Consider the following 26,376-nt stretch of genomic DNA (forward strand, 5'->3'; position numbering starts at 1 on the left):
TCCATAAACTATGTATGTTTAAACTGTAACCTTGGGCAAGTTACTTCACTGGCTAGTCTGTAAAATCAGTAAGTTAATAGTACCTCCCCGATACCATGGTTGTATGGATTAAAGGAGTCATTATCTATAAGTGCTTCCAGCTTAGCCTAACGTTACTACATGCTCAAGTGTTAGCTGTTGTTTTTAGTAGGAGTAGTTTCCCAGTTTCATCTCATTTTTGTTACAAATGCACTTAGCATCATTCTTATTTGGATTTGTGCAAAAGATAATTTTCACTATAGTTAGACCAAGTTTTAAGTACTCAAAACAACCAGTTTATGGTTTAAATGCTATTATTTAATAATTCATATCTACAAACATGGTTTCTTTTGTTCTGTAGTTTAATGGAACGAAGTCTGTATTTCAAGTTCTGGACTGTTGATTTGACATAGCATTGCATTCAAGAGTTTATATATGCCTTATTTAACAAGATGGAGAATGATACGGAGCAGGTCATATGCTTTACCTTTTATATTTTGGGATAGCAGTACCTTTCCTTCATTGTCCTGTGAAAAGGAGAATCTGTGACGTGCTGAAGCTGCTGTTTCAGCACCAGAAATGATTTGTTCTTGGGCATTGAGTAGCCATACTGCAGTATAACTGAGTGATTTATTAACTACTCTCAAGTGTGTGCTTCTCTGTATCCAGTCATTCAGTACAAACGTATTGGTCACCAGTTGTGAGCTGAACATTGTACTAGGCATTGAGGAATCAAGTGAGAAGATGTGGCACTTAAGGGACTTATATGGGGACCATACTTATTGGTAGGGGTGTAATTATGAAAAGTGTCCTCTTTCACTTTCAAAAGTGTCCCAGTTTGAGTGGTAAATTATATATGATTACTTTAGCTTAGTGTCTAAAGGAGAAGACAGACTAATGGACACCTACCACATTGTGTATTTGTCCTATGACTGGAGGAAGCACTAGGTACTGGGAAGGGGATAGGATTCCCTAACTCAGCCCTGAGCTGGGGATCAAGAAAGTTTTCCCTAACAGTAAACATCTGATCTGAGTTTTTACTTTTTTTTTTTAATGTTTATTTAGTTTTGAGCGAGAGAGAGAAAAAAATGAATGGGTGGGGGAGGGGCAGAGACAGAGGGAGACCGAATCTAAAGCAGGCTCCAGGCTCTGAGCTGTTAATACAGAGTCCAACGCAGGGCTCGAACTCCCTGCCAGATCATGACCTGAGCTGAAGTCGGACTCTTAACCGACTGATCCATCCAGGCACCCCTAAGTTTTCACTTTTAAGTTGATTATTCTCAACTTAAACTCAACTGGTGTGGTATAGAATCAAGGTATGAAAGAAGCTGAAAGCGGATCTTTTGGAGCAGTGATTTTAAAACTTCGATTGCATATTAGAATCACCCTGTGAGGCTTTAGGAAAATACCAGCAGCTGTCCTGATCTCCAGAGATTCTGATTTGATTGTCCTGGAGTGGGACCGAGACATTGGTAATTTTAAAAAGCTCCAGGTGATTCTAAATGCAGCCAGGATTTAGAATTTTTCAACTAGGACAACGATGTCATCTAGGAGATGAGATAAATAGTCGGGCCTGGAGAGTTGGTATGAGTTGCCTGGGATCACATGGCTAGTGAGTGGGAGCAACACGACCCTAGAATGCCAGCCTTCTGATTTCTGGTACCAAGCCCTTTCTTTCTTTTCTTTTAATTTGTTTTAGTGTTTATTTTTGAGAGAGAGAGAGAGAGAGAGAGAGAGAGAGAGAGAAGTGTGAGCAGGGGAGGGGCAGAGAGAGAGGGAGACACAGAATCCGAAGCAGGCGCTCTGAGCTGTCAGCACAGAGCCCAACTCGGGGCTTGAACTCAGGAACCGCGAGATCATGACCTGAGCTGAAGTTGGATGTTTAATGGACTGAGCCCCCCAGGAGCCCTGCAGGCCCTTTCTGTTACAGCAGCCAGCTGGCCTCGCCTTTTTACCTCACCATTGTCCTTTCCTGAGTCTGCTTTTGGTGTAGCTAGAGGGATCCACATCACCCTGTCCTCTATTGGTTAATTGAGCTCGAGAGAAACTAAAGTATTTCAAGAACTATTTTCATTTAAAAAATGACAAAATTTAATTCATCATGCTTTTCAAGTTTTCCTTTTGCCTTCAAAGTGTATGATTAGAGCCCAGAAGTCAGCCTCTTATGCCATTCCATGTATTGTCAAGAATCCAGTCTATTTCCAAGTGGCACATGGACTTTAGAGCTACAATTGAAATGTCAGTGCTAATGGCCAATTTCATGTCACTGAGTTATTTTTTTCTCCCAGCTTCATTGAGATGTAATTGACAAATAAAATTGTATATATTTAAAGTGTACAGCGTGATGATTTTCTATAATGTATTGTGAGAGGATTACGACAGTCAAGTTAATTGACACATCCATCCCCTCACATACTTCTTTTGGATGAGAATGCTTAAGGTCTCTCAGCAAATTTCAGGTATATTCTATAGTATTTAATTACAGTGACCATGGGGTACATTAGTTCTTCAGAGCTTAGTAACAGGTTCTTAGGCTAAGGATACAATAGAGAAAAATAAAAGTTGGGATTGTTTCATTTTGTTCTGATTTTTCATTCAGCTTTGTGCATACTTAACTGCCCAAATACTCTTTGCTGCTACCTTTTCAAGTGTAAGCGGGTCAGTAATGATTCTTTACATGTAGCTGCAAGTGCCCAAAGGTACTAGATATGTGTCGATCTATTATTAAAATTTTTGTTTCGGTATAAACTGCATTTGTATTTTTCAATGCAAGTAAAAAATAGAGAGGGAAACTTTACTTGTTCTCACATATTTCAAATAGTTGTAAGTTTATGATTAGACTCATGCTAAGATAATATTTGTTGAACACTTGAGTGCCAGGCACTCATACTTGATAAATAGCATCATTATTAAGAATGTACTAATGCTTTTGTTTGTTTTGGTATTTAACATGACTAATTTATATAAAAATATTTTTGTGGGTTTTTTTTGCTTATATCTAGAAAATAGATGAGTGTGTGTGTGCGCACACGTGCATGTATGGTGTGTATGTGGGAACAATAGAGACCACTCAGATTGCAATAAAAATTTAGATTTTTTGGATATATATGTTAACTATGACCTTCAGTGATAGTTATGTTGTATACTGTAAGCCATATTCTTTTATTCTTTCCTTCTTTCCTCCCTCTTTTTTAAATTATTCTTTTTTTTAATGTTTATTTATTTTTGAGAGAGAGAGAGAGTGCAAGCAGGGCAGGGGCAGAGAGAGAGGAAGACACAGAATCCAAAGCAGGCTCTAGGCTCTGAGCCGTCAGCACAGAGCTTGACGCGGGGCTTGAACTCATGAACCGTTGAGATCATGACCTGAGCTGAAGTCGAACGCTCAACCGACTGAGCCACCTAGGTGCCCCATATTATAAGCCATATTTTTAATAGAGTGTGGTTTTTAGGTATTATACTTGAAAATAGAGGATTACAACAAAATGAAATAAATAATTTCATCAATACCTTTGATGGTAAATTAGTCTTTAGTAAATACAATTATCCCAAGATTTTGTTCAGTCCTACTTCAAACCACACTTGTGTTCTTTCAATAAAAGTGTTGCAAAATAATGGTACTGGAACTACCACCTACTGATACATTTTGCAGTTAACTTTATCAGCTTGAAGAGACACCCTCTTTCCCTTCACCTCCACCCGAGACATACGACTATTCCATCCATAACAAGAAAACAAAACAAAGACCAAATGTGAAATGTGGCTTTAATGCTAGCAAATGTCCTTGGAAGGCCTGTGAAGGAAGCTATAAGATCTTTTGCTTTTTAATCATTGAATTTCTAGGAAGCATATTTAGAGCCTTGCCTTTTAAACTGAATTTCCAATATGAATATAATAATGGAGAGAAAAAATTTAAAAGTCTTTATTGGAAAAAAAATAAAGGTTAGAACTTGTACAAATGAGTACACATAAATCATATTGTTAAAAATAAACACGAAGGAGACTGACAAAACGTTATTTGTTTTCAAAAGTGTGCAGAAAAAAATGCAATTTTAGAATGAAGAAAAGATAGCTACAAAAGATCTTGAGGATTGTTGATTAACCCCGTCTCCGTCTAACCCTGAGCTGAATACTGTGCTTCAGAAAATTATTAATGCTGTTTGACGTAAAAGTGCATTATAAAAATGTAGAATAGGATATAAATAATACTTAGATAGGTTTACAGTATGTTTGAAGACAAGTTGTGTCATTTCTCAACAGATGTTAATTTATATTGAATTCAGGTGACTTGTAGTGTAGGATATAATGTTCAAAAATAAGTTAAATAATACATTTTTCTTTTTGATATGTTACAGGAGGAATGGAGTCTAGTGAGTGTGAAAATGTGTCAAAAGAAAAGGAAGCATTTGAAGAAGAAGAGTTTGAAGCTAGTGCTATGGATTCTCTGATAGACATGCCATTTGCCACAGTAGATATTCAAGATGAGTGTGCAAGTAAGTACTGAAAACGAGACAGATTTGCCTACCATCCAGGTTACTTGCCAATAGAAAACAACTGAAAGCACCAATGTAGTCTACAAATGTTCATTGACTGTATACTCTGTGCCCCTTACTTTGCTGTCTTCTGTAGAGCCTATCATTTGATACGGTTTTATCTTGACTGAGGTTCTATAACTAGAGGATCCATAAGAAATTAGTTGGCTCTCCCCCGTTGTGGGGTTCCTTGCCACCTTGCAAGGAACATCTGTCCAGGTGGTAGAAGGGGCTGGGCCCCCTCCTGCCTCCATGGGTGTGGACTCTGTCTTCTTGGGGTCCTTACTTACTCTCAGTGTTTAGCTTGCAATTTGAACAACAAATCGAGGTGGTAGTTTGGAAGAACAATTAGAGTGCACTTGGGTGGCTCAGTCAGTTAAGCGTCTGACTCTTAGTTTCTACTCAGGTCATGATCTTGGGGTTCATGAGTTCGAGCCCGGTGTGTCAGACTCTGTGCTGACAGCGTGGAGCTTGTTTAAGATTTTCTGTCTCCCTCTCCCCCTACCCCTGCGTTCGTTCTCTCTCTCTCTCTCTCTCTCTCTCTCCCCCTCCCTCCCTCTCAAAATAAATAAACATTAAGAGAATTAGTTTAATCTCTTCATTTCTAAGAAGAAAAATGATAGAGAAGTTAATTAGCTAAATTCACACGTTGAAAATAACTACTTCCAAAATCTGTGATTTCTGATTTGTTAGTCATTTCTTTGGTGAACAGTTACAATCTCTTGAGACGAATGCTGTGCAGGATGCTTTGGGGGTGTATGGGGCGAGGGTGTGTCAAGAGAGGCATCTGACCTGGATGCAGGGTTAGTAGGTGTCCTGGGAAGCATCCTGGAGGTTTGACAAGAGTACAGGCCTGGTGGATAAGTATGAACCATCCAGGGTTCTTTCCTTTATATTAACTGTCCTTGGATTTAGCTGATCGTCTGGATTTTCTGTGGAGTGATGGAAAAGTACAGATTCCTCTTTTCCACTTTTGTGTTAGGCCAGGGGATCTTTTTTGTTTTTAAACATCCCATGTGATTCTGGTGGTCATCCAGGCTCAGAAACCACACTGCTCTCTATCTCACTGTCTTCCTACCCAGCAAGGCTGATTTATGTTTTGGGATGATAAAAGGAGAGAGGGATACTTAAAGTGTATTAAATCTCTGGTAATTTTTTCTCCATTCCATAATCTAAGGGGAAAAGGAAGGACAAAGAGGTGTTTCCTCAGGCAGGGCACGGTTTCCTGTCTTATCCTTTACAGCTAGCTTGTAGAGAAGAGCCGCTTTTAGGGGTTTTATAGCTGTTCAAGGAGCCTTCATTTGAAGAAGTACTATACCTGTTAGATGGAAGAAGGTATCCTTTGGAAACAAGGGGCAAGAATAGCAAGGATTTAATCATGTTTTCCTTTTAATTTCCTACTTTTCGAGCGAATGCCTTGAGTATTATCTAAAAAATGCAATCCCTTCTTTCTGATTTCATTACTTTCTCTAACTTGGAGGTAAAATAAAGCAGAATTTTCCTGAGTAGCCATGCCTACATGCCTGTGATGGGCATCTCCCATCCACCCTTCTTGCCCCTCAGCCCTGTTCCAATTCGAATCATTCCCACTGGAGTGCTCATCAGTTAGGCTGGAACAAGACGGGGACTTGTTTACCCTTCCAGCTCTAGGTACTTATGACTTTACATAACTGACACGGAGCTTATCTGTTTGAACAAACAGCTTTTACTTGGGACTGACAGAGAGATACTGCCAGAATCCCAGATAGCAAATACTATTTCTGAAGCTGCTGTATTCTTAGATCTCCACTGGTGAGGAGAAACAATGACCACTGGGACCAGAAAGAAGGAAGGGCATGTGTTTGTGGCTCTGCACTCCTTTCCTGCTCTGAATGGACTAGCCGCTTCTTCAGAGGATGGGCATTGGGAAGGTTAGCTAATCGTTTATACAGATAGGATCTTTTCCCTGCAGTATATGTTATATTTATTACTAAAGAAGTGTTGTGCGTGTAAGTTAGGGGCTTGGGTCAGTCTATGCAAGTCCTTTTTTTTTTTTTTTTTAATTTTTTAATGTTTATTCATTTTTTGAGAGAGACCGAGCACGAGTGGGAGAGGGGCAGAGAGAGAGGGAGACACAGAATCTGAAACAGGCTCCAGGCTCTGAGTTGTCAGCACAGAGCCCAATGCAGGGCTCAAACTCACGAACTGTGAGATCATGACCTGAGCCGAAGAGGCTTAGAGGCTTAACTGACTGAGCCACTGAGGCTCCCGAGTCCTTTTTTTTTTTTAAATTAAAAAAAAAAAGTTATTTAATAAGGGAAAGAGCACACTTGTGAATAGGGGGAGAGGAGCAAAGGGGGAGAGAGAGAATCCCAAGCAGGCTTCATGCTCGGCATGGAACCCGAAGCAGGGCTCCATCCGGCAACCCTGGGATCATGACTGGAGCCAAATCCAGGGTCATGCGCTCAACCGACCAAGCCACCCAGGCTCACACATAAGTCCATTTTTAGCTGTATAGTACTTTTGGATAGTTCAGTCTTTGTGAGTTAGAGGGCTTTGTGGGTTAGTCTAGACTCCAAACCACCATGTACAATATTATTTTTGTGGGAAGATTTCAAATTCTAAGCTCCAAGTTACACACAGTCAGTGTGGTATGAGAGAAACAGAAAACTTGGGTTTTGAGTTTTGGTTATTTCATTTTCTACTCGTGTAGCCCTGGACACTTAAACTGTGTGAGCTGGGCTTTTCAACTGTGAACCATACGGAATTCCCTACTGTTTTCCTCCCAGTGTTACTCTACAGATCAGAGGAGGTAATGTGGGCAAGAGGGCCGTGAGAGATGTAAAATAATGCACAAATGCTATTTACAAAAGCTTTGAAACATATCCCTTAGTTATTTGGGGACAACTTGTTCCCTCTCACTTTTATAATAGCATTTACTAAGACACTAGAAACAAATACTAAAATTCTTTGCAAACTAGAAACTACTAGCTAGTTTTTGTGAAATGAGATTTTTATAGAAATGCACAAGAACTGGGAGTTTTGTTGTCAACCCTTCAACTTAAGATAGCTATAGGAATAGTGTTTGTATCCAAAACTGGTTTGTGGCTTGAATGGACTTCGTGTGGCTTTTCTCTTACATTTATTAACATGGAAATGTAACCAATTTACTGGCCTGTGGTAGACGACAACCTTAAAATTCTCAAGTTGCTGGTTGTTGCCTTTGGTTCTTTTAGTTTCCTTTGGTGGGTGGAAAGTGTGAGTTAACTGCCAAGACATTCTTGCTGATAGAAACCCTGGCAGGGTGACGAGGAAAGTAGTGCTAACAAGAACATCGTGGGAAGGAGAATCCTTGCCAATAAGAAAACTCCTCCCCAAATGCTTGGTTCAGAGGGTCTTAGGCTCCAACTGTGTTACCTTCAGTGTGGGTGCTGTGTCACGATTAGGTGTCATGTGGTCTGGTTGGCCAAAATGGGTGTTTATGTTTTTTGTTTGTTGTTTTTGAGAAGAGATTATTTTACTATATGCTGCAACATAAAATGTATTAGAGTTTTATGCTGAATTAAACATAAAACGTATTAGAACTATATATATTAGAATATAAATATACACACTGGAAATAAATTATCTAAATGTAAGTGTGAAAGAAGATCTTCTACAAATATTGAGGAAGCAATACAACCTAAGTCACATCTTCTGGCTCTATAGGTTGAACATATTCTGGGAGAAAATATAACATCACTGAGTTGTTGACCTGGGCCTGGGTGGGTCTGTTCTCTCTACAAGATGGAAGTGTCAGTGGTTAGTTGGTTAGAAACCCAGCAAACCATCTGGAAAATGCTTGGAGTTGCTGTTAGTTTTGCCTCTGAAAGTTGAATGAGAGTCTGCAACGAAGAGTCATTCTCCTGCTGGAAGCAATAGCTTAGTGTGCTTCCCATGGACTGTAAATTCGTGGAGAGCTTTCGTTTAACCAACTCAGTTCTCTTAAGAGAATCATGGCCCTTACCTATCAAGCCACATTTTAAATCAAGATTCAAAATAAAATATTTGAGTGCCTTTTTTCTTTCATAAGTATAGAATTCAGTTCTCATATCAAAGTTATTATCTTTATTTTACCTCACACAGAATTCTAACCTTGTAATTATTGGAGACTTTAAAGATCTGGGAAATTATTTTGTTACTTGTTTATTAGCTAATATCATTAAGATGTATTTTAAAAAATTCTTCAACTCTTAAGTATTTTAAAATACTGATTGAAACCTACCTTTTCTGGAATAAAATTTTTTATAGAAGAATGCTGTGTCAAATAAAGTTGGAATCTTAACACCTGGTATAGTAAGTGATTATCCTGAGTCAATTTTAACTTCTTTTTTTTCTTAAAGTAATCTCTGTGCTCAACATGGGACTGGAACTCCCGACCCCAAGATCAAGAGTTGCATGCTTTACTGACTGAGCCACTCAGAGGCCTCTCTTGAGTCAATTTTAAAAAAGGATAAAGTAGGGGCACTTGGCTGGCTCATTCAGAAGAGTGTATGCCTCTTGCCTCTTGATCTTGGGGTCATGGGTTTGAGCCCCATTTTGGGAATAGAGATTACTAAAAAAATATATAATAAACTTTAAAAAAATAAAAAAGGATCAGTTATGTTCTGTATCATCTCTAATTGATTGGGGAAACATGGAGTACACATTCCAAATTTTTATGAAAGGGCTTAAGGCAAATATTTGTGTCAAACACTACAAAGGTTTTATCTTTTTCCCTTAGGAAAACGCACAAGACAACAAAAAACATTGGAAAATCCCAATAAATACATTAATTCATTCCACACACATTGAGTGCCTGCAGTGTGTCAGGTAATAATGGTCCTGGGCAAAGTAGAAGATAAAATTCAATTAGTAAATAAATACACGGAGAGTTATCCAACTTCAGATGTATTAAAGGATGTACCTTAAAATATGGCTATAACTTATCAGATTGGCAATATCTTTTTCAAAAATATCAATTTCAAAATAATATGCAGTGCTTTTAATGTCCTGTCTACCTTGCTTGTGACAATGTACTGAGTCCTTTTAGAATGGAGTTTGTTGGGACCTCCAGCAATGTTCAAACACGGGATAGATCCACTCATGGGATTCCCAATGCAAGGACATAGTCTTACTTGTGGAGAAAAGGTCTTATTCATAAATATATGTGTTACAGTGTCTGTTAAATAGTAGAAATATTGGGGGAAAAACCCCAAATGTCCAAAATTAGAGAGTGATTGAGTAAGCTATACTAATGCTTTAAATTACACATTATGTAATTACATGTTGTTATGAGAATAATATTTCTGAAAACTGTGTTGGGAGGAATATTTCATACGTACAGTGCAAAGTCAAAAAGTAGGTGGAAAAGAGTATGGGTTGTTTGTTTACAGTAGTGTAAGTACTTTGTGTGACCTGTCACCAGAATTCATAGTGGTTGTGTTAAGATAGCGGTTTTTTGAGCAATTTTTTAGCTCCTTTTGCTAATTTTTTATGAGTGGCTTTTATTCTTTTTTATGAAAAAATACGATTAGAATTAAAAAAATGTTTTTAAGTGTTTATTTTTGTGGGAGAGAGAGACAGAGACAGAGTGTGAGTGGGGGAGGGGCAGAGGGGGAGACAGAATCAGAAGCAGGCTCCAGGCTCTAAGCTGTCAGCACAGAGCCCGACACAGGGCTAGAACCCATGAGTAGTGAGATCATGTCTCTAGCCGAAGTCAGAAGCTTAATGGACTGAGCCACCCAGGCGCCCCTACAATTAGAATTTTTAAATGTGCTTAAAAACTTGCTTTTAAAAATGTAAGCTTCATTGATTCACAAAATAGAAAGTTGGATAAACTTATTCCTCTTTGATCATGTCCACTAACATTATTCCTAATAGTGTTAAACTGTGGTGGTTATAAGCAAGGGCTGTGGAGTCAGACTGACAGGGCTCTACACTTTCTCTTCAAAAAAATTTTTTGAGGGTGTCTGGCTGGCTGTCAGTTCAAACCTCATGTTGGGTGTAGATACTACTTAAATAAATTAAAAACATTTTTTTTCAGGGGGTGTCTGGGTGGCTCAGTCAGTTGAGCATCTGACTCTTGATTTCACCCAAGGTCTTGGGATTGAGTCCCATATTGGGCTGCATGGAGTCTGCTTAAGATTTTCTCTTTCTCTCTCTCTCTCCTTCGCCCTCTCCCTCTCTCCCTCTCTGCCTCTGCCCATCTCCATCCCCCCCGCAAAAAAATTTTTTGGGAGTGTAATTAACATACAATGTTATGTTTGTTTCAGGTGTACAACATACTGATTCAACAATTTTGTACATTACTCTGTTCATCATGATAAATGTAGTCATCCTCTGTCACCATACAACATTATTACAGTATTTTTGGCTGTTTTCCCAATGTTGTACTTTTTACCTCTATGACTTTATTTTATAACTCAAAGTTTGTACCTCTTAATCCCCTTTACCATTAGTCTCTGTGTTTAAGAGTCTGTTTTTTTTATTTATTTCTTTAAATTACACATATAAGTAAGATCATATGGTATTTATCTCTCTCTGTCTGACTTATTTCACTTAGCATAAATACCCTCCAGCTCCATCCATGTTGTTGCACATGGCAAAATCTCATTCTCTTTATGGGTAATATTCCATTGTATGTATGTGTATATATATATATATGTGTGTGTGTGTGTGTGTGTGTGTATGTGTGTATATGTATATATATATACATATGATGTATATACAGTGTATATACTCCCATGTATATACTGCATCTTCTTTATCCATTCGTCCATCCATGGGCACTTGGGTTGTTTTCATATCTTGGCTATTATAAATAATGCTGCAATAAACATAGGGGTGCATATATTTTTTGAATTAGCATTTTCATTTTCCACCCACTAGTAGAATTAGTGGATCATATGGTATTTCTGTTTTTAAATTTTATTTTTTAAAGTTTATTTTTGAGTGTGTATGCATGAGAGAGATCCCAAGCAAGCTCTGTGCCACCAGCACAGAGCCTGATATGGGGCTCAAACTCACAAACCATGAGATCATGACCTGAGCTGAAATCAAGAAGCAGATGCTTAACTTTCTGAGCCATCCACACACCTCTTGAAGGAACCTCCATACTGTTTTCCACAGTGGTTGCACGAACCTGCATTTCTACCAACAGCATGAGAGATCCTTTTTCTCTACATCCTTGCCAATGCTGCTTATTTTTTGTCATTTTGAGTCTAGCCCTTCTGCCAGGTGTGAGGTGATATCTCATTGTGGTTTTGATCTGTAGTTTCTGGATAATTAGTTTCCTGATGAGCATCTTTTCACGTGTCTGTTGGCCATCTGTATGTCTTCTTTGGAAAAAATGTCTCTTCAGGTTCTCTGCTCATGTTTTAAGTTTTTGTTTTTTGTTTTTTGTTTTTGTTTTTTTGGTTTTTTGGTTTTGTATAAGTTCAATATATAGTTTGGATATTAACCCCTTATTGGATATATTATTTGTGAATATCTTTTCCCATTCAGTGGGTTGTTTTTTCTTTTGTTGATAGTCTCCTTTGCTGTGCAAAAGCTTTTTATTTTGGTGTAGTCCCAATGGTTTATTTTTGCCTTTTTTCCCCTTGCCTGAGGAGACATCTAGAAAAATGTTGCTGAAAACTGTCAAAGAGATTACTGCCTTTTCTTTTATGGTTTCGGATCTCACATTTATTTTGTGAGTTTATTTTTATGTCTGGTGTAAGAAAGTGATCCAGTTTCATTCTTTGCCATGTAGCTGTCTAGTTATCCCAACACCATGCTGTTATACTTCCTTATTGTGTCCTTTGAGCAAATGTCTAAAGGCTCAGTCTCATTATCTGGAAAATTGTCATTATAATTGTAGCTATTTCAGGAGTTGAGAGGATTCAACTTGTTAATACGTGTAAAATTTTATAAATCTCAGCAAAGTTTTTGCCCAAGTATACTTGCTAAATTAAATATTTAAAAAAAATTCATCTTGAGAGCAGTATTTTATAATCATGTTATCAAGAGTGTCCAACATATCGCTAAATGCTTTATATTTTCTTAATCCTCAGAGAAACTCAATGAGGGAGGTAAAGTTTTTTTTTTTTTGAAAGTTTTAGTAATTTGCTAAAGATTACTCAGATAATAAGGGGGAGTAATGCTATGAAATAGAGAAGTTAATATTCTAAGTCATAAATTGAGGAGTTTTAAAAATGTTTACTTCAAAGATTTTGACTGCTTATGTGACAAGAAAAAAAGAAAAGATTATCAAAACAAGAATCTAGTCTGTTTTCAGCCTTTTGGCTAAGAGGAAGTCTGAAAACAATCAACCAACAATAGCAATTAAAGTAATTTCTCTCATAATTCATTCTCTTGTAGTTTATTTTTTTTTGAGGGAATAAATAAAACTTAAGGAAAAACTAGATAAATTGCATAAAATGACATGTGCTTTGGGTAAGAAAACACATGCACGGATCAGAGAATTTCAGCCTTTATCAACAGGACCAGATTCATTAGAGTACATTGAAATGGCTACTGAAATCGTTATGAAAATTAGCAGTGTAATGAATTAAATTTATGAGATGAGGTTATGAGCTCTAATCCAGTGAAAGACCCAGGGTGCATGGCCAAAGCTTTTTCCATTTTGCTTCTGTGGTCACTGATCTTTAATGCTTTTATTAGTAAACTAGATTTTACATGAATACTTTGCTCATTATATTTTCATATAAAGTAAATTAAAAGAATAATTGCAGATTGTACTTTAGAATTTAGATTGTGATTTCAAAGTTAGAAATAAAATGAAGTTAGATAAGGAAAGAGAAGATTTTATGTTCTGGCCATACAAATTAAATTTGCAAATAAAAGGCAAAGAAGATATGCAAACCAGGGAAAAGAGGTATTGGGCTCAGTGTGTAACCCTGACCATAAATCCGCAGGACTCACTGAATTAAAAAATAGAAATAATAAACTTATTACAAGGGCAAATATAACTGTGGTATAGCAATAAGTAGTCACAGGATTCTTTTTCTTTTTTGCCCAGCTCTTGTTATATAATTTCCAACTTTACCCTGGCAGTGATGCCTAACAAAAGAAAATTTTATTTATTTTTATTTATTTACTTTTTAAGTAAGCTTTATGCCAACATAGGGCTTCAGCTCACAACTGTGAGATCAAGAGTCACATGCTGTACTGAATGGGCCAGACAGGTGCCCATAAAAGAAAATTTTAGGTAATCCAGTTGGAAAGAAAGTTAAATAGTTATGGATAAGATTAGAGAAAGCTAAGGGAAGTTAGAAAAACTCTGTACTTCTTGGGGCGCCTGGGTGGCTCAGTTGGTTGAGCGACCCACTTCGCCTCAGGTCATGATCTCACAGTTTGTGAGTTTGAGCCCCGCACCTGGCTGTGTGCTGACAGCTAGGAGCTTGGAGCCTGGAGCCTGCTTCTGATTCTGTGTCTCCCTCTCTCTCTGCCCCTCCCCCACTCATGCTCTGTCTCTCTCTGTCTCAGAAATAAATAAACATTAAAAAAAATTAAAAAAAAGAAAAACTCTGTACTTCTTTATTTTTACCAAGAGGTTTTTTGTTTGTTTGTTTTTAAGAGGTATTTTTGTTTGTTTGTTTTAAATGTTTATCTGTTTTTGAGAGAGAGAGAGAGAGTGCATGTGTGCACCTGAGCCTGGGAGTGGCAGAGAGAGAGGGAGACAGTCCCAAGTAGGTTCTGTGCTGACAGCATGGGATGCTCAACTGACTGAACCTCCCAGGTGACCCTTTAAGAGGTATTTTGAATTGGGATTTTACCCAATTCATTCTCATGATACCAGAATTGTTTAAAAGAGTTGTTATACAGTTATGACTATTATATTCCAAGGTTATGGTTTTCCTTCTCTGGATATCTGTAGAATGGACTTATGGAATGTTTGAAATGGCAAAAATAAGTCGCTACAGGAAGAACGGTTTAGTTTTTGTTTTTGTTCTTTTTTTGTTGTTTTTTTTTTTTAAATACGAAATTTACTGTCAAATTGGTTTCCATACAACACCCAGTGCTCATCCCAACAGGTGCCTTCCTCAATCCCCATCACCCACCCTCCCCTCATTCCCACCCCCCCCCCCCATCAACCCTCAGTTTGTTCTCAGTTTTTAAGAGTCTCTTATGGTTTGGCTCCCTCCCTCTCTAACTTTTTTTTTCCCTTCCCCTCTTTCTCTGTATGACTTATTTCACTTAGCATAACACTCTCCAGTTTCATCCACGTGGCTACAAAAGGCCATATTTCATTCTTTCTCATTGCCACGTAGTATTCCATTGTGTATATAAACCACAATTTCTTTATCCATTCATCAGTTGATGGACATTGAGGCTCTCCCCATAATGTGGCTGTTGTTGAGAGTTCTGCTGTAAACATTGGGGTACAAGTGCCCCTATGCATCAGCACTCCTGTATCCCTTGGGTAAATTCCTAGCAGTGCTCTTGCTGGGTCATAGGGTAGATCTATTTTTGATTTTTTGAGGAACCTCCACACTGTTTTCCAGAGTGGCTGCATAGTTTAGTTTTGAACAGATAAGGTATAAAACTGAAAATGCTAAAAGTCTCTGGTCTCTCTCTCTCTTTTTTTTTAAAAATTTTTTTTAATGTTCATTTATTTTTGAGAGAAAGAGAGAGATACAAACACATGTAGGGGAGGGGCAGAGAGAGAGAGGGAGACACAGAATCTGAAACAGGCTCCAGGATCCCAGCTGCCAGCACAGAACCCTATGCGGGGCTTGAAGTTGGAACGGTGAGATCTTGACCTAGACTGAAGTTGGACGCTTAACTGACTGAGCCACCTAGGTGCCCCTCAGTGGTCTCTTAAATACCACATTTTTAAGCCTGTTCTTATTGAGTAAAATATAGCAGAAACAATTCAGGGTCTTAGTGCACAGTAAGGAATACATTCATGTTGCCATCCAGTACACACGTGTATGAAAAACCTTCAAATTTCATGGAGCAGTACTTAGACCTACCATAAGCAGGTGGAATGTTACTTCTATCCTATTCTGTAGTATTCTAGTCTAGTCTACAACATTTTCTTCCATTTCATTCTACTCCACCCCACCATATTCCATTCTATTCTAGGTTTTAAAAAGTGCTTTTAAATTATCTTCTATGTTGATTTAGTAACCTAGTAGTGGGTTGATACTAGCAGTTTGGAAAAAAAAACAACAAGAAAAACTAGACTTTGGGTTCAGGATTCTCTTTCTACTATGTTAATTTTGAAATGAAGTAGAGGTTATAAAATCAGCTGGATTATTAGTTTGGACATCTTTTTTTTAAGGTTATTTATTTTTGTTTAGTAATCTCTATACTCAGTGTGTGGCTTGAACTCACGACCCCGAGATCAAGAGTCGCATGCTCTTCCAACTGAGCCAGCCAGGAGCTGCTGGACGCCATTCTTGATCGAATTTTACCATGAGAGTCCTAACTGTTATAGGTGTTAAGTTAGTACCTTTATCACAGATCACAGAAAACTATAACTAGAAGAGACTCTAGGTAGAGATTATCTAGTTGTCCTTCCTATGCCCCTGGGTGTTTTTAAAAATATATATATATACAATTATGGAAAATTTCAAGCATATTCAAAAGTAGAATAGTAGACTGAGCCTCATCTATTTATATCACCTCTTCGTCACTAGATTATTTTGAAGTATATTCCAGATACATTTTATCTGTAAAACTTCAGTATGTGTCTTCAAAAGATAAGGATACTTAACAAAAAGCATATCCAAAATATGTTTCTCATGACAAAAAATAAGAGTAATTTCTAATATCATCAAATATTATGTCAGTATTCACACTTCTCTGTCGTAATTAAAAAAATTGTTTTGAATTAGGAAGTAAAGTCCACACATTGTATTTGATTGACACATCTCTTCAGTTTCTTTTCATCTGTAGTTCTCCTTTCTTTCGCGCGCGCGCGCGCGTGTGTGTGTGTGTGTGTGTGTGTGTGTTATTTGAAGAAATGAAGTTGTATAGAAGTACCTACATTATGGTCACTAATGTGTTCCTCTGCCCTTTACATTCTAGTCAGACGCTTAACTGAGTCACCCAGACACCCCAGATTAAGGAATCTTGATAAATTTTGGAATATTGGCAAGACTGCTGCAAAAATGCTCTGAATTTCCTATTGTGTTGAAGCGATGATTTTATTTGATGCTTAAATTGCGCCATCATTGGCCAGTGTTGGGACTTTCAAACTGGTTCTAGAGACCTTCTGACATGGTGCCAGGAGTCTTTGAAGAGCCAGGATCCTCTGGTATATTTTATGCCTCAGACCTAGAATAAGCTATTTCTCTAAGGATTGGCCAGCTTTTTGAGTTCGCAGATAGAGAAATGAAGTGACTTGATAGGAAGATGCTTGTTGGAAGATTAGTCTTAGGGTTAATGCTCTTTTCACTATCTAGTGCTGCCTCTGCAGGACTGAAATAGACCTGGCTAGTTGCCTTGCTAACTTCTGTTCCCCCTCCTTTTTTCCTTTTGTAGATTTCTTTTTCCACATAGGCATAGGTTGGGAACTGGCAGATACTTACTATCTCGGCTTCCGGAGCTGTTTGGGGTTGTGTCCTGATTTGGACAATGGGATGTAAAAAGAACTTATCTAGAATTAGTTTGTGATTTTACTTTAAAAAATGGGTGTTTTACTTTAGAACTATTTTGCAGTATTATATTTAATTTTTAAAAAACTGCTTAAGATTATTTTTCATTTTATATAATCATAGGGGATACAAGTGGTCTGGATGATGAAAAACAATGGATACTTTATACTTTATGTCAGTTTACTTTTGGAGTTTTCTAAATGATCTTAGCAGATACACATTTATCTCCCTAATTCTTTTGAGCTCTGGGTAACACCTAATAGTTATAGCTAATTATAGTGCTTAGTTTGTACCAGAATGTAGTTTAAGAGCTTTAACGTATTAACTCACTCAAAAATGGCCCTGTGAGGTAGCTATTATTATTATTCTCAACTTAGGAGGAAACTGAAGTAAAGAGAGTTCATGTGACTAATCTAAGATCACACAGCCAGTAAGTAGGGGAGCCAGGATTCTAACCCACAAACTCTGATCTAGACTATACTAAAATTGGTTTCCATTTCTAATGTACCATTTTACTAAGAGCAGATGGAGGTGGGCTAGAAATGTATTTGGGCATGGATTTAAAATATATGTGGCACTTTATTAGCATATTCTGTGGCTTCTGTTTAAAATTAGTAGATTTAGTTTGTGTTACTACAGTCAAATGTAGGACTGTTTCTTAGATGTCTAAAATTACAAGCAGCTCAACAGCATATTGATGTCATTTTCCATATTTAAAGAATTGCATGTGGAATAAAACCCAGTGGCATCACATGAGGCAATTCTGATAATGCTCATAATGCTGATGAGAATGCTGGAAACTTTTTCTTAGCAATAGGATTTATAAAGTTCTGACACGCTCATGTATGTAAAAGAAAGTAATAATTTATATTTCAAATATGTATTCTCCTGTGAAGATGTATCATTTTAACCATATAAATCATCGGTAGTAGGGAAGTGGATGCACAAAGACACCAGATAATTTTGTCCTAACTCTTAATGATTTAGTCAGACTTATTACCCAGGTCCCCTTGCTTTTAATTTACCCCCACCTTCTGGATGTCACAAATGTGTGTTAGTCCTAGAAAGAAAGCACATGTTTCCACAAACCCTGAGTTTTTATTTTATTTTAAAAAATTTTTTTTTTCAACGTTTATTTATTTTTGGGACAGAGAGAGACAGAGCATGAACGGGCGAGGGGCAGAGAGAGAGGGAGACACAGAATCGGAAACAGGCTCCAGGCTCTGAGCCATCAGCCCAGAGCCTGACGCGGGGCTCGAACTCACGGACCGCGAGATCGTGACCTGGCTGAAGTCGGACGCTTAACCGACGGCGCCACCCAGGCGCCCCACAAACCCTGAGTTTTTAAATTTTTAACATACTCTACTCATTTTCTAGAAGTTAGCATTAAGACACTATTTGTGACATTTATTTAAAAATTGTCCTTAATATTTTATTTTTTATTTTAAAAAAATCTTTTGAAAGTTTATCCACTTATTTTTAAGTAATCTCCACACCCAATATGAGGCTTGAACTCCTGACCCCAAGGTCCAGAGTCACATGCTCCTCCGACTGTTGCAGCCTGGTGCCCCTGCTCTTGATATTTTAAAGAACAGTAGGGGCGGGCTCACTCTTTAGAGCACGCGACTCTTGATTTTGGGATTGTAAGTTCGAGCTCCATGTTGGGTGTAGAGATTACTTAAAAAAGTAAAATGTTGGAAAAAAAATAGAACACTAGGATAAGGAAAATTACTTCTGCTCTTTGGTTTTGCAGAACTTTGACAGAGAAGCAGTTTGATCTAATAGAAAATACACTAAGTGGAGAGAGTTAAAAGGTCTAAATGCCACATTTGACTCCGTGACATTGAGTAGTTTTTAAGTTTTTCTGCACTTCCGTTTCCTTGTATTTAATAAGGAGTTGAGTTAGATCAGGATCGCATAGGCACACAGACTCTGCATTATTGGTTGAGCTCAGACTTTCCCCACAGACCTTTTTAAGGCATTATGTGCAGGTGATCACCAGGGTCAGTAAGAGTTGATCCCAAAGATGGAGCCAGCTTCATAGGATTGAATGTAAATAAGGTGTTTGCTTCCTCCCACCCCTTTCGGGAATCATACCTCAGAGTATACAATTATATTTGAATTTTTACAAAGTCTCTATAAGGCACTCCATTTTGAATAGTAAGCTAATGTTCGGGAAGACACAGCCTGAAAACTCAATCAATGTTAGTTTTGCATGCATAGGGGACCTCCTGCTCAAATCTGAAAAAGGAAACCATGGCATTTCATACTGATTTGGTAATTCTTTCTGGGGACATAGCTTCATAATTACTATTTTGGGTGTTATAAATGAGTCTTTTGAAGATGACTTTTACAAGTAGCTAAGTGCTTCTCAATTATCTATGGTCAAGGACCAGTTTTTTTTTTGTTTTTGATTTCCTATTTGTTGCCAACTGATACTTGTGTAAAATACGGTAAAAGATGAACTATTAGAAAAATGAAAAAAACCCACACATAATAGAAGCCAAAGTTCAGTAGACAGAATTTCTTCGCCTACTTGCTATGAAAGTTTCTAAAGCAATCTAAATTTTTGCAAGTTTGTAGCATGACCTTGACCACAAACCAAACTTTGAGTGGCATTGCTACGAGTGGTTATGTTGTGGGAGTCACAAATGTACATTTACAAGATGTATGAAAAAAGTGATCTTTTCTAGTATCATGAAACTCGTGGCATGGGGGAGAGAATGGTTGCTAGTTGTGCTTTAGATAATGGGCCAAATCTGGCTAACTATCTGCTTTGTAAATAAAGTTTTATCGGAACACAACTATACCTCTTCATCTACGTTTGTCTACAGTAGACTTGGGTAGTTTTGACAAAGACCATATGATCTGCAGTGCCTAAAATATTTATTCTCAGGTCCTTTACAGAATAGTTGCTAGCTCCTACTTTAAATTTGAAAATGACTATTATGAATGATTGCTATTTATGTAGTGCTTGTTTCCTTTTTCTTTTTTTTTTTTGTGACTAAATTATCTTCGTTTAAATCCATTAGACATATTATTGTTTGACTTTCTCCCTCTAGTCACTGATGTACCTCACATAAATTTGGAGAGAAGTAAAGAAAATGAATGGATCAGTAAAGATCAGATAAAGAAGAAGAAAAAAAAGCAAAAAGATTATCAACCCAACTATTTCCTATCCATTCCGATCACCAACAAAGAGGTGCTTTTTTTTTTTTTAATTGAAGTGTAGTTGACACACAATGTTACATTAGTTTCAGTTGTACAACATGGTGCTTTGACAGTCTACGTTGTGCTGTGCTCACGACCCTCGTAGTTACCATCTGTCACCATACAGCGTTATTACTGTACCATTGACCAAATTCCCTGTGCTGTGCCTTTCAATTCCTGACTCCTCCGTTCTGTACCTGGAAGCCTGTGTCCCCCACTCTACTTTACCTCTTTAGCCCTTCCCTGCACTGTCTTCCCCTCAGGCAGCCGTCAGGTCTTTGTATTTATGGCTCTGTTTCTGCTTTTTGTTTGTTTGTTTATTGATTCGTTTTAGAGGTGCTATTTAAAAAAACAACTACTTTTACTATAAAGTTTTATTTTAAATTAGATTTAAGCTACACTAAATGCTTGTAAGCCCATTTGCTCTCAGCTCTTAAGGGTTTTTGGTGGTATTTTAGGTGGGCTCCATAGGAAACAATCCTATTTATTTATTTATTTATTTATTTATTTTTTACTATCATCTTACATGTTTTTGAAATTTAAATCCAAGTTAACATATAATGTAATAATGATTTCAGGAATAGAATTTAGCGATTCATCACTTCCATATAACACCCAGTGCTCATCCCAACAAGTGTCCTCCTTAATGCCACTCACCCCACCCCATACCCTGCCAGCAACCCTCAGTTTGTTCTCTGTATTTAAGAGTCTCTTGTGGTCTGCCTTCCTCTCTTTTTATCTTATTTTTCCTTCCCTTCTCCTATGTTCATCTGTTTTATTTCTTACATTCCACAGATGAGTGAGATCATATGATATTTGTCTTTCTCTGACTGATTTCACTTAGCATAATACACTCTAGATCTATCCACGTTGTCACAAATAGCAAGATTTCATTCTTTTTGATGGCTGAGTAATATTCCATTGTATATACATGTACCACATCTTCTTTATCCATTTGTCAGGAGATGGACATTTGGGCTCTTTCCATACTTTGGATATCATTGATAGTCTACTATAAACATTGGGGTGCATGTGCCCCTTCGAAGCAGAACATCTGTATCCTTTGCATAATTACCTAGTAGTGCAATTGCTGGGTTGTAGGGTAGTTCCTTGGAAATAATCCTATTTAAAAATTTTAAAAAATATTTATTGATTTTTTTTTTAAGAGAGAGAGAGAGAGAGAGAGAAAGAGAGAGTACACACATGAGTGAGTGGGGGAGAGGCAGAGAGAGAGGGAGACATGGAATCTGAAGCAAGCTCCAGGGTCTGAGCTGTCAGCACAGAGCCCAACATAGGGCTCGTACTCATGAACAATGAGATCCTGACGACCTGAAGTCAGGCACTTAACTGACTGAGCCACCCAAGTGCCCCATAAATAATCCTATTTAAACAATAAAATGTACTTAAACAGTAATTTAGAAAAAATATTAAACAGTCATATTTAAGTAATAATTTTAAGTGTGTTGCCAGATGGCATGTCAAGGTTCTCTCTGTTTGTTCACCACAACAGAGGAACCTTTCAGAAGCAGAAAACAGTGGCCAGGTAGAAAAAGAGGGATTTGAAATCTCTGCTGGGAAAGTAGTGGGATTTCTTGCTGCTCAGTCCTGTGTATGGCAATGATTATTGTGACATAGTTTCTTTAAAAATTACTCCTGTACAAGTTTAATACTGCATGATAAAGTTGGGTAAAAATCTATTAAAAATCTGGAAAATTAATGTGGTATGAATAATAGGAAATGGGACCAGCCAGTTGGCACAAACTAAGAAACCCTTGTATGTGGCTGAGAGCTACAGTATCTAATTCAAACTGGTGAAGCAGTGAGGGAGGAAAGAACACTTTACTTGGAAGACCGACCGTTTTCATATCTTGGCCCGATTTGAGAAGCAGACCTGAATTTCTGTATGATCTCTTTTACCAGTGTAAAACAACAGAAATTCCAAGTGCATCTGAAGATCCAATTGGCTGTGTTGAACGAGTCATGAATCAGGCAGCATCCCATCTAGCAGACAGAAAAGTGCTCCCCAAGACTGCGGAAAAGGAAAGGATTTTAAAGGGAGAGAGGGAGGGGAAAGAAGGAAACAATTAGCAAAGAATCCATCGTGTTAGGCGGGGACACCCTCTGAAGGAGAATGGAAGGGGTCTGTGAGAAGTTTCCTAGTGCTGACCAGGAAATTGTGTGTTGACTGGTTACATCCCTGGGGGGCTGAAACTGCACTTAAGTTAGGTGTTAAGTCTTGGTTTGCTGACGTAAGGCTCTTAACATGTGTAATAACATGTGTTATTACATTATATGTTAACCACATTTTGGGCCTGTGGTTTTCTTTAAAAAAAAAAACAACAACAACGTTTTTTCAGTGTTTATTTATTTTTGAGAGACGAGAGAGAGGGAGACACAGAATTCAAAGCAGTCTCCGAGCTGTCAGCACAGAGCCTGACGCGGCGCTCGAACCTGTGAACTGCGAGATCATGACCTGAGCCAAAGTCGGACGCTTAACCGACTGAGCCATCCAGGCACCCCTTCACACCTTCATTCTTGGCGCCCTAGGGAGTCTGAATAGCAGCTCTGTGTCCCTTTCATGCCTGTCCTTCCTCTCCTAGCCTTGTTCTGACTGTGAAGATCAATGGGGTGACTGGTGGGGAAGGGCAAGGAGAGGGGTTGGAGAGGAAAGGGGCTGGAGAAGTTCTTTCTTTCTGAGGCTTAGTTCAGAATTTGGGCCACTAAAGTGACCACAGGAAGGGGATGGGAGAGAATGGTCTGCAGCTCTTAGTTTTCAACATAAGCTGCCGTAGCCATCGTATCTGCTTCTTACCTTCTGGGAGGTGGCGTGGGACCGGGAAGAGTGCGACTTTGGAGTCCTACAGGTCTTGTTTGAATACCATCTGGGCTACAAACTCCTCTGTGGATGTCGGTCAAGTTACTTAATTTCCGTAGCTTCCATTTCTTTAGGTGTAAAATGGAGGTGATAATGATTATTTTCTAAACCCAAATCTGGACATGTCACCCGCTTATATACTTCACTCTTTTCCTGTTGGTATTAGGTAAAGACAAAGACTCTACCATGTCCTGTGAGGTTCTACATAGTTCAACCTTCTCCACTTTGGCACTTGTTCCTTCTGCTTGAGTCCCTCTGGCCTTGAACTTGCCAGGGGCCCTCTCCCCCCAGAGAAAACCTTTTCTGTCTAGGAGTTTTCTTTCATCCCCTCTTGGTTTTGTTAATGTCAAAATCTCAGCTCAAACCTCTTCACCTGTGACCACCTGCCTTGGTCACCCCTTAGTTTGCCACCTCCAAGGTCTCATAGCTTTCCTTTTGTGATCTGTCATTCTTGCAGTTGGAACTTGTTTGTCTTCCTCACAAAGTCTTCGGCTCATTCCCAGTACCTAGAGCAGAGCTTGGCAGGAGCAGAAATACACACACACAAAATACTGTCATTTCAGGGCTGAAGACGTATTTGTGGCATACCAAGTTGCAACCAGAACATTTACAATAATTCACAAATAAGAAATACAGTGTTACAATGTTGGTTTCATAATACAGGTTCAACAGCCATCCTTTGAGGGTCGCGTGACTCATAGTAGTGGGGAATTCGAGTGTCAAGTGACCTGGAAACCAAATAATTTAATGTTTCCCTCTCAAGAGACTTATTTGTACTTAGTAGGAGGTGTACATACAAATACAGAGAGGAGAGGTAGGGTGGGAAGAGATTAGGAGGTGCATTTTACATCTTTTCTAGAACATCCTTTTTGTTTGTTTGTTTTAAAGTATCAAATGTTAATTTTCTTTTTTAAACTACTTATGAGCTTTTGTGGGAAGGCCTGGGAAAAGAAGCAGCATTTATAACATTGTTTCAATGGGAGACTGTATTCCAAGTTCCAATTAAGTGACCTGCAAACAAGCCTTTGGAAGCTAGCACACTCACAATGAGTTGCTCTACTTTTGGCCTCTACTTGTTGGCATCTAGTTTTAAAGAAGAAGGTGTTCAGACTGACATGGGTCTTTGATTTTTAAACACATTCTTAGATGTTTGAAGTTCTTCATTAATGGAAAATCATAATTTCATACTTCAAAACATTTTCTTATTACGTTTCTTTATTTTTTTGAGAGGCAGAGAGAGACAGAGGGTGAGTGGGGGAGGGGCAGAGAGAGAGGGAGACACAGAATCCAAAGCAGGCTCCAGACTCTGAGCTGTCAGCACAGAGCCCAGTGCAGGGCTCAAACTCACGAACTGTGACATCATGACCTGAGCCGAAGTCGGACGCTCAACCGACTGAGCCACCCAGGCGCCCCCATAATTTCATAGTTTTAAGAAATAGAATTGGAAAATGCACTAGAATGACTGTATAAAATATCCAAGTTGCAAGTATGTGAAAGGATGTGTTTCCCATTACCTGCAATTATACATTAGTTTAAAAATAAAAATAAAGAATAAAAGAATCTAATGGAGTTATAATAAATCCTATATGCTTCTTAAATGCTTAGAATTGTTTAATTAGTTCTAGTTGGATTACTCATGTTGGTTTTATGGGCTTTCTTTATGACTAGTAATAAATATAAGGTAAATCAACATTGAAGTACAAGGGAACAATTAGAAATTGATTGAATTCAGGAGCATATTAATTTTTTAGAAGATACTTTTTTTTAATTTTTAAAAAATATTTTATTTTTGAGAGAGAGAGAGAGACAGAGTATGAGCTGGGTAGGGTTAGAGGGAGAGGGAGACACAGAATCTGAAGCAGGTTGCAGGCTCTGAGCTGTCAGCCTGGAGCCCAACATAGGGCTCAAACTCATGAACTGTGAGAAACTGAGTCAAAGTTGGATGCTTAATCGACTGAGCCACCCAGGCACCCCAGATAATTTTTTTATACTATTGGAAAGATATGATTTTTCTCTGGGTGTTTTAAAAGGCATTTGTAACCTTTAATTCCATATTTCATCATTTAGTAATGTGAAAATTGCTGGTCTTATAAAAATAATAAAAGTAGATTTGTGCATTCAGTCATTCAATTCTTGTCTGGGAAATGTAATTGTAAAAGTATTTGCTATCATGGTGTGTATGTTGAGCATTTGGTAGACATAGAAAATTCTCCTATTTCGGAAGGACTTTTTACTTTTACTCCAGTTTTGCTATGTTATCAATTTTTCAAGTTCTTTTCATGGTTGTAGACAAGCGAGAAAAATGAAAGTATTCAGCACTGAAGAAAAATTATGTAGCAAATTGAAGTGATAATTCTGGTAAATATTAATGAGGCAGCAAATTTAGGAACAATATAAGTTAACAGCTTAGAAAAATTCTGAAAATAATGTCAAAAGTTGAGGTCAAAGACATTCTCGTGCTCTGTGCTAGAATGTAACTTCTCTCCCTTGTGCAGAGGTACATGATGTTAAGGCTTTTTATCTGCACTCATGTATACATGCTTTGAGTCAATTAGAAAACTTAAAAGATATAAACATGTATTTTCTTATTGCATTATTTTTAGGCATGTAGAATATCGCTTAGTGCTGAGGTTTAACAGATGGATGTTTGTTTTTATTTTCTAGACACAAAGATAATACTCAGTGAAATATTTAAGATTTTAATAATGCTCTTATTTTTGAAAGTTTCTTTGAATATAATATTTACTTGTGACTCTATAGTATTAGGTTTTTAAAATGTGCCTATGCAGTACTGTCAATAGCTGGGATTATGGTGACAGATAAGCTTTAATGATTTTATTGAATTTTAAACAGCAGCTCTAAAAATTAGTTTCCTTTGGCCTGTAATGACACTGGTAGTTCTTAAAATGCAATACAGAGAAGAGTCCAGTATTTTTCCCTTTTCTTTTATAAGAATGTAATTAGGAATAAAAAAGCATTTAAAAAAGCTCTTAAGATGATATCAAGGAATATATAAATTAATCTGGAGCATCAAAGCATAGCTAGAAATACATCTCTTGGTTAGATTATCTGTAGAATTTTCCTAGATTGAGGTTAATCCTGCATCGTAAGTACTGTGTGACATCAGAGAATTAGTCTT

At 37.8% G+C, this 26,376-nt stretch overlaps 1 protein-coding gene across 8 annotated transcripts in view; it reads left to right on the forward strand.

The window, feature by feature from the left end:
* Positions 1 to 26,376, forward strand: part of AKAP7 (A-kinase anchoring protein 7) — a 158,542-nt gene that overhangs the window by 1,789 nt on the left and 130,377 nt on the right. For 6 of the 8 annotated variants that reach the window (XM_030316349.1, XM_032593250.1, XM_030316350.1 and 3 more), the window contains exons 2-3: positions 4,371 to 4,508; positions 20,215 to 20,354. In XM_030316349.1, the coding sequence (XP_030172209.1) occupies positions 4,371 to 4,508; positions 20,215 to 20,354 (278 nt within the window). Of the gene's footprint in view, positions 1 to 4,370; positions 4,509 to 6,306; positions 6,458 to 20,214; positions 20,355 to 26,376 lie in introns of those variants that run through there. The other 2 variants (XM_032593249.1, XM_032593251.1) reach the window with 2 other exon arrangements.

The sequence above is a fragment of the Lynx canadensis genome, chromosome B2 (genome assembly GCF_007474595.2).
Source record: "Lynx canadensis isolate LIC74 chromosome B2, mLynCan4.pri.v2, whole genome shotgun sequence".
In the NCBI taxonomy this organism is placed as follows: Eukaryota; Metazoa; Chordata; class Mammalia; order Carnivora; family Felidae; genus Lynx; species Lynx canadensis.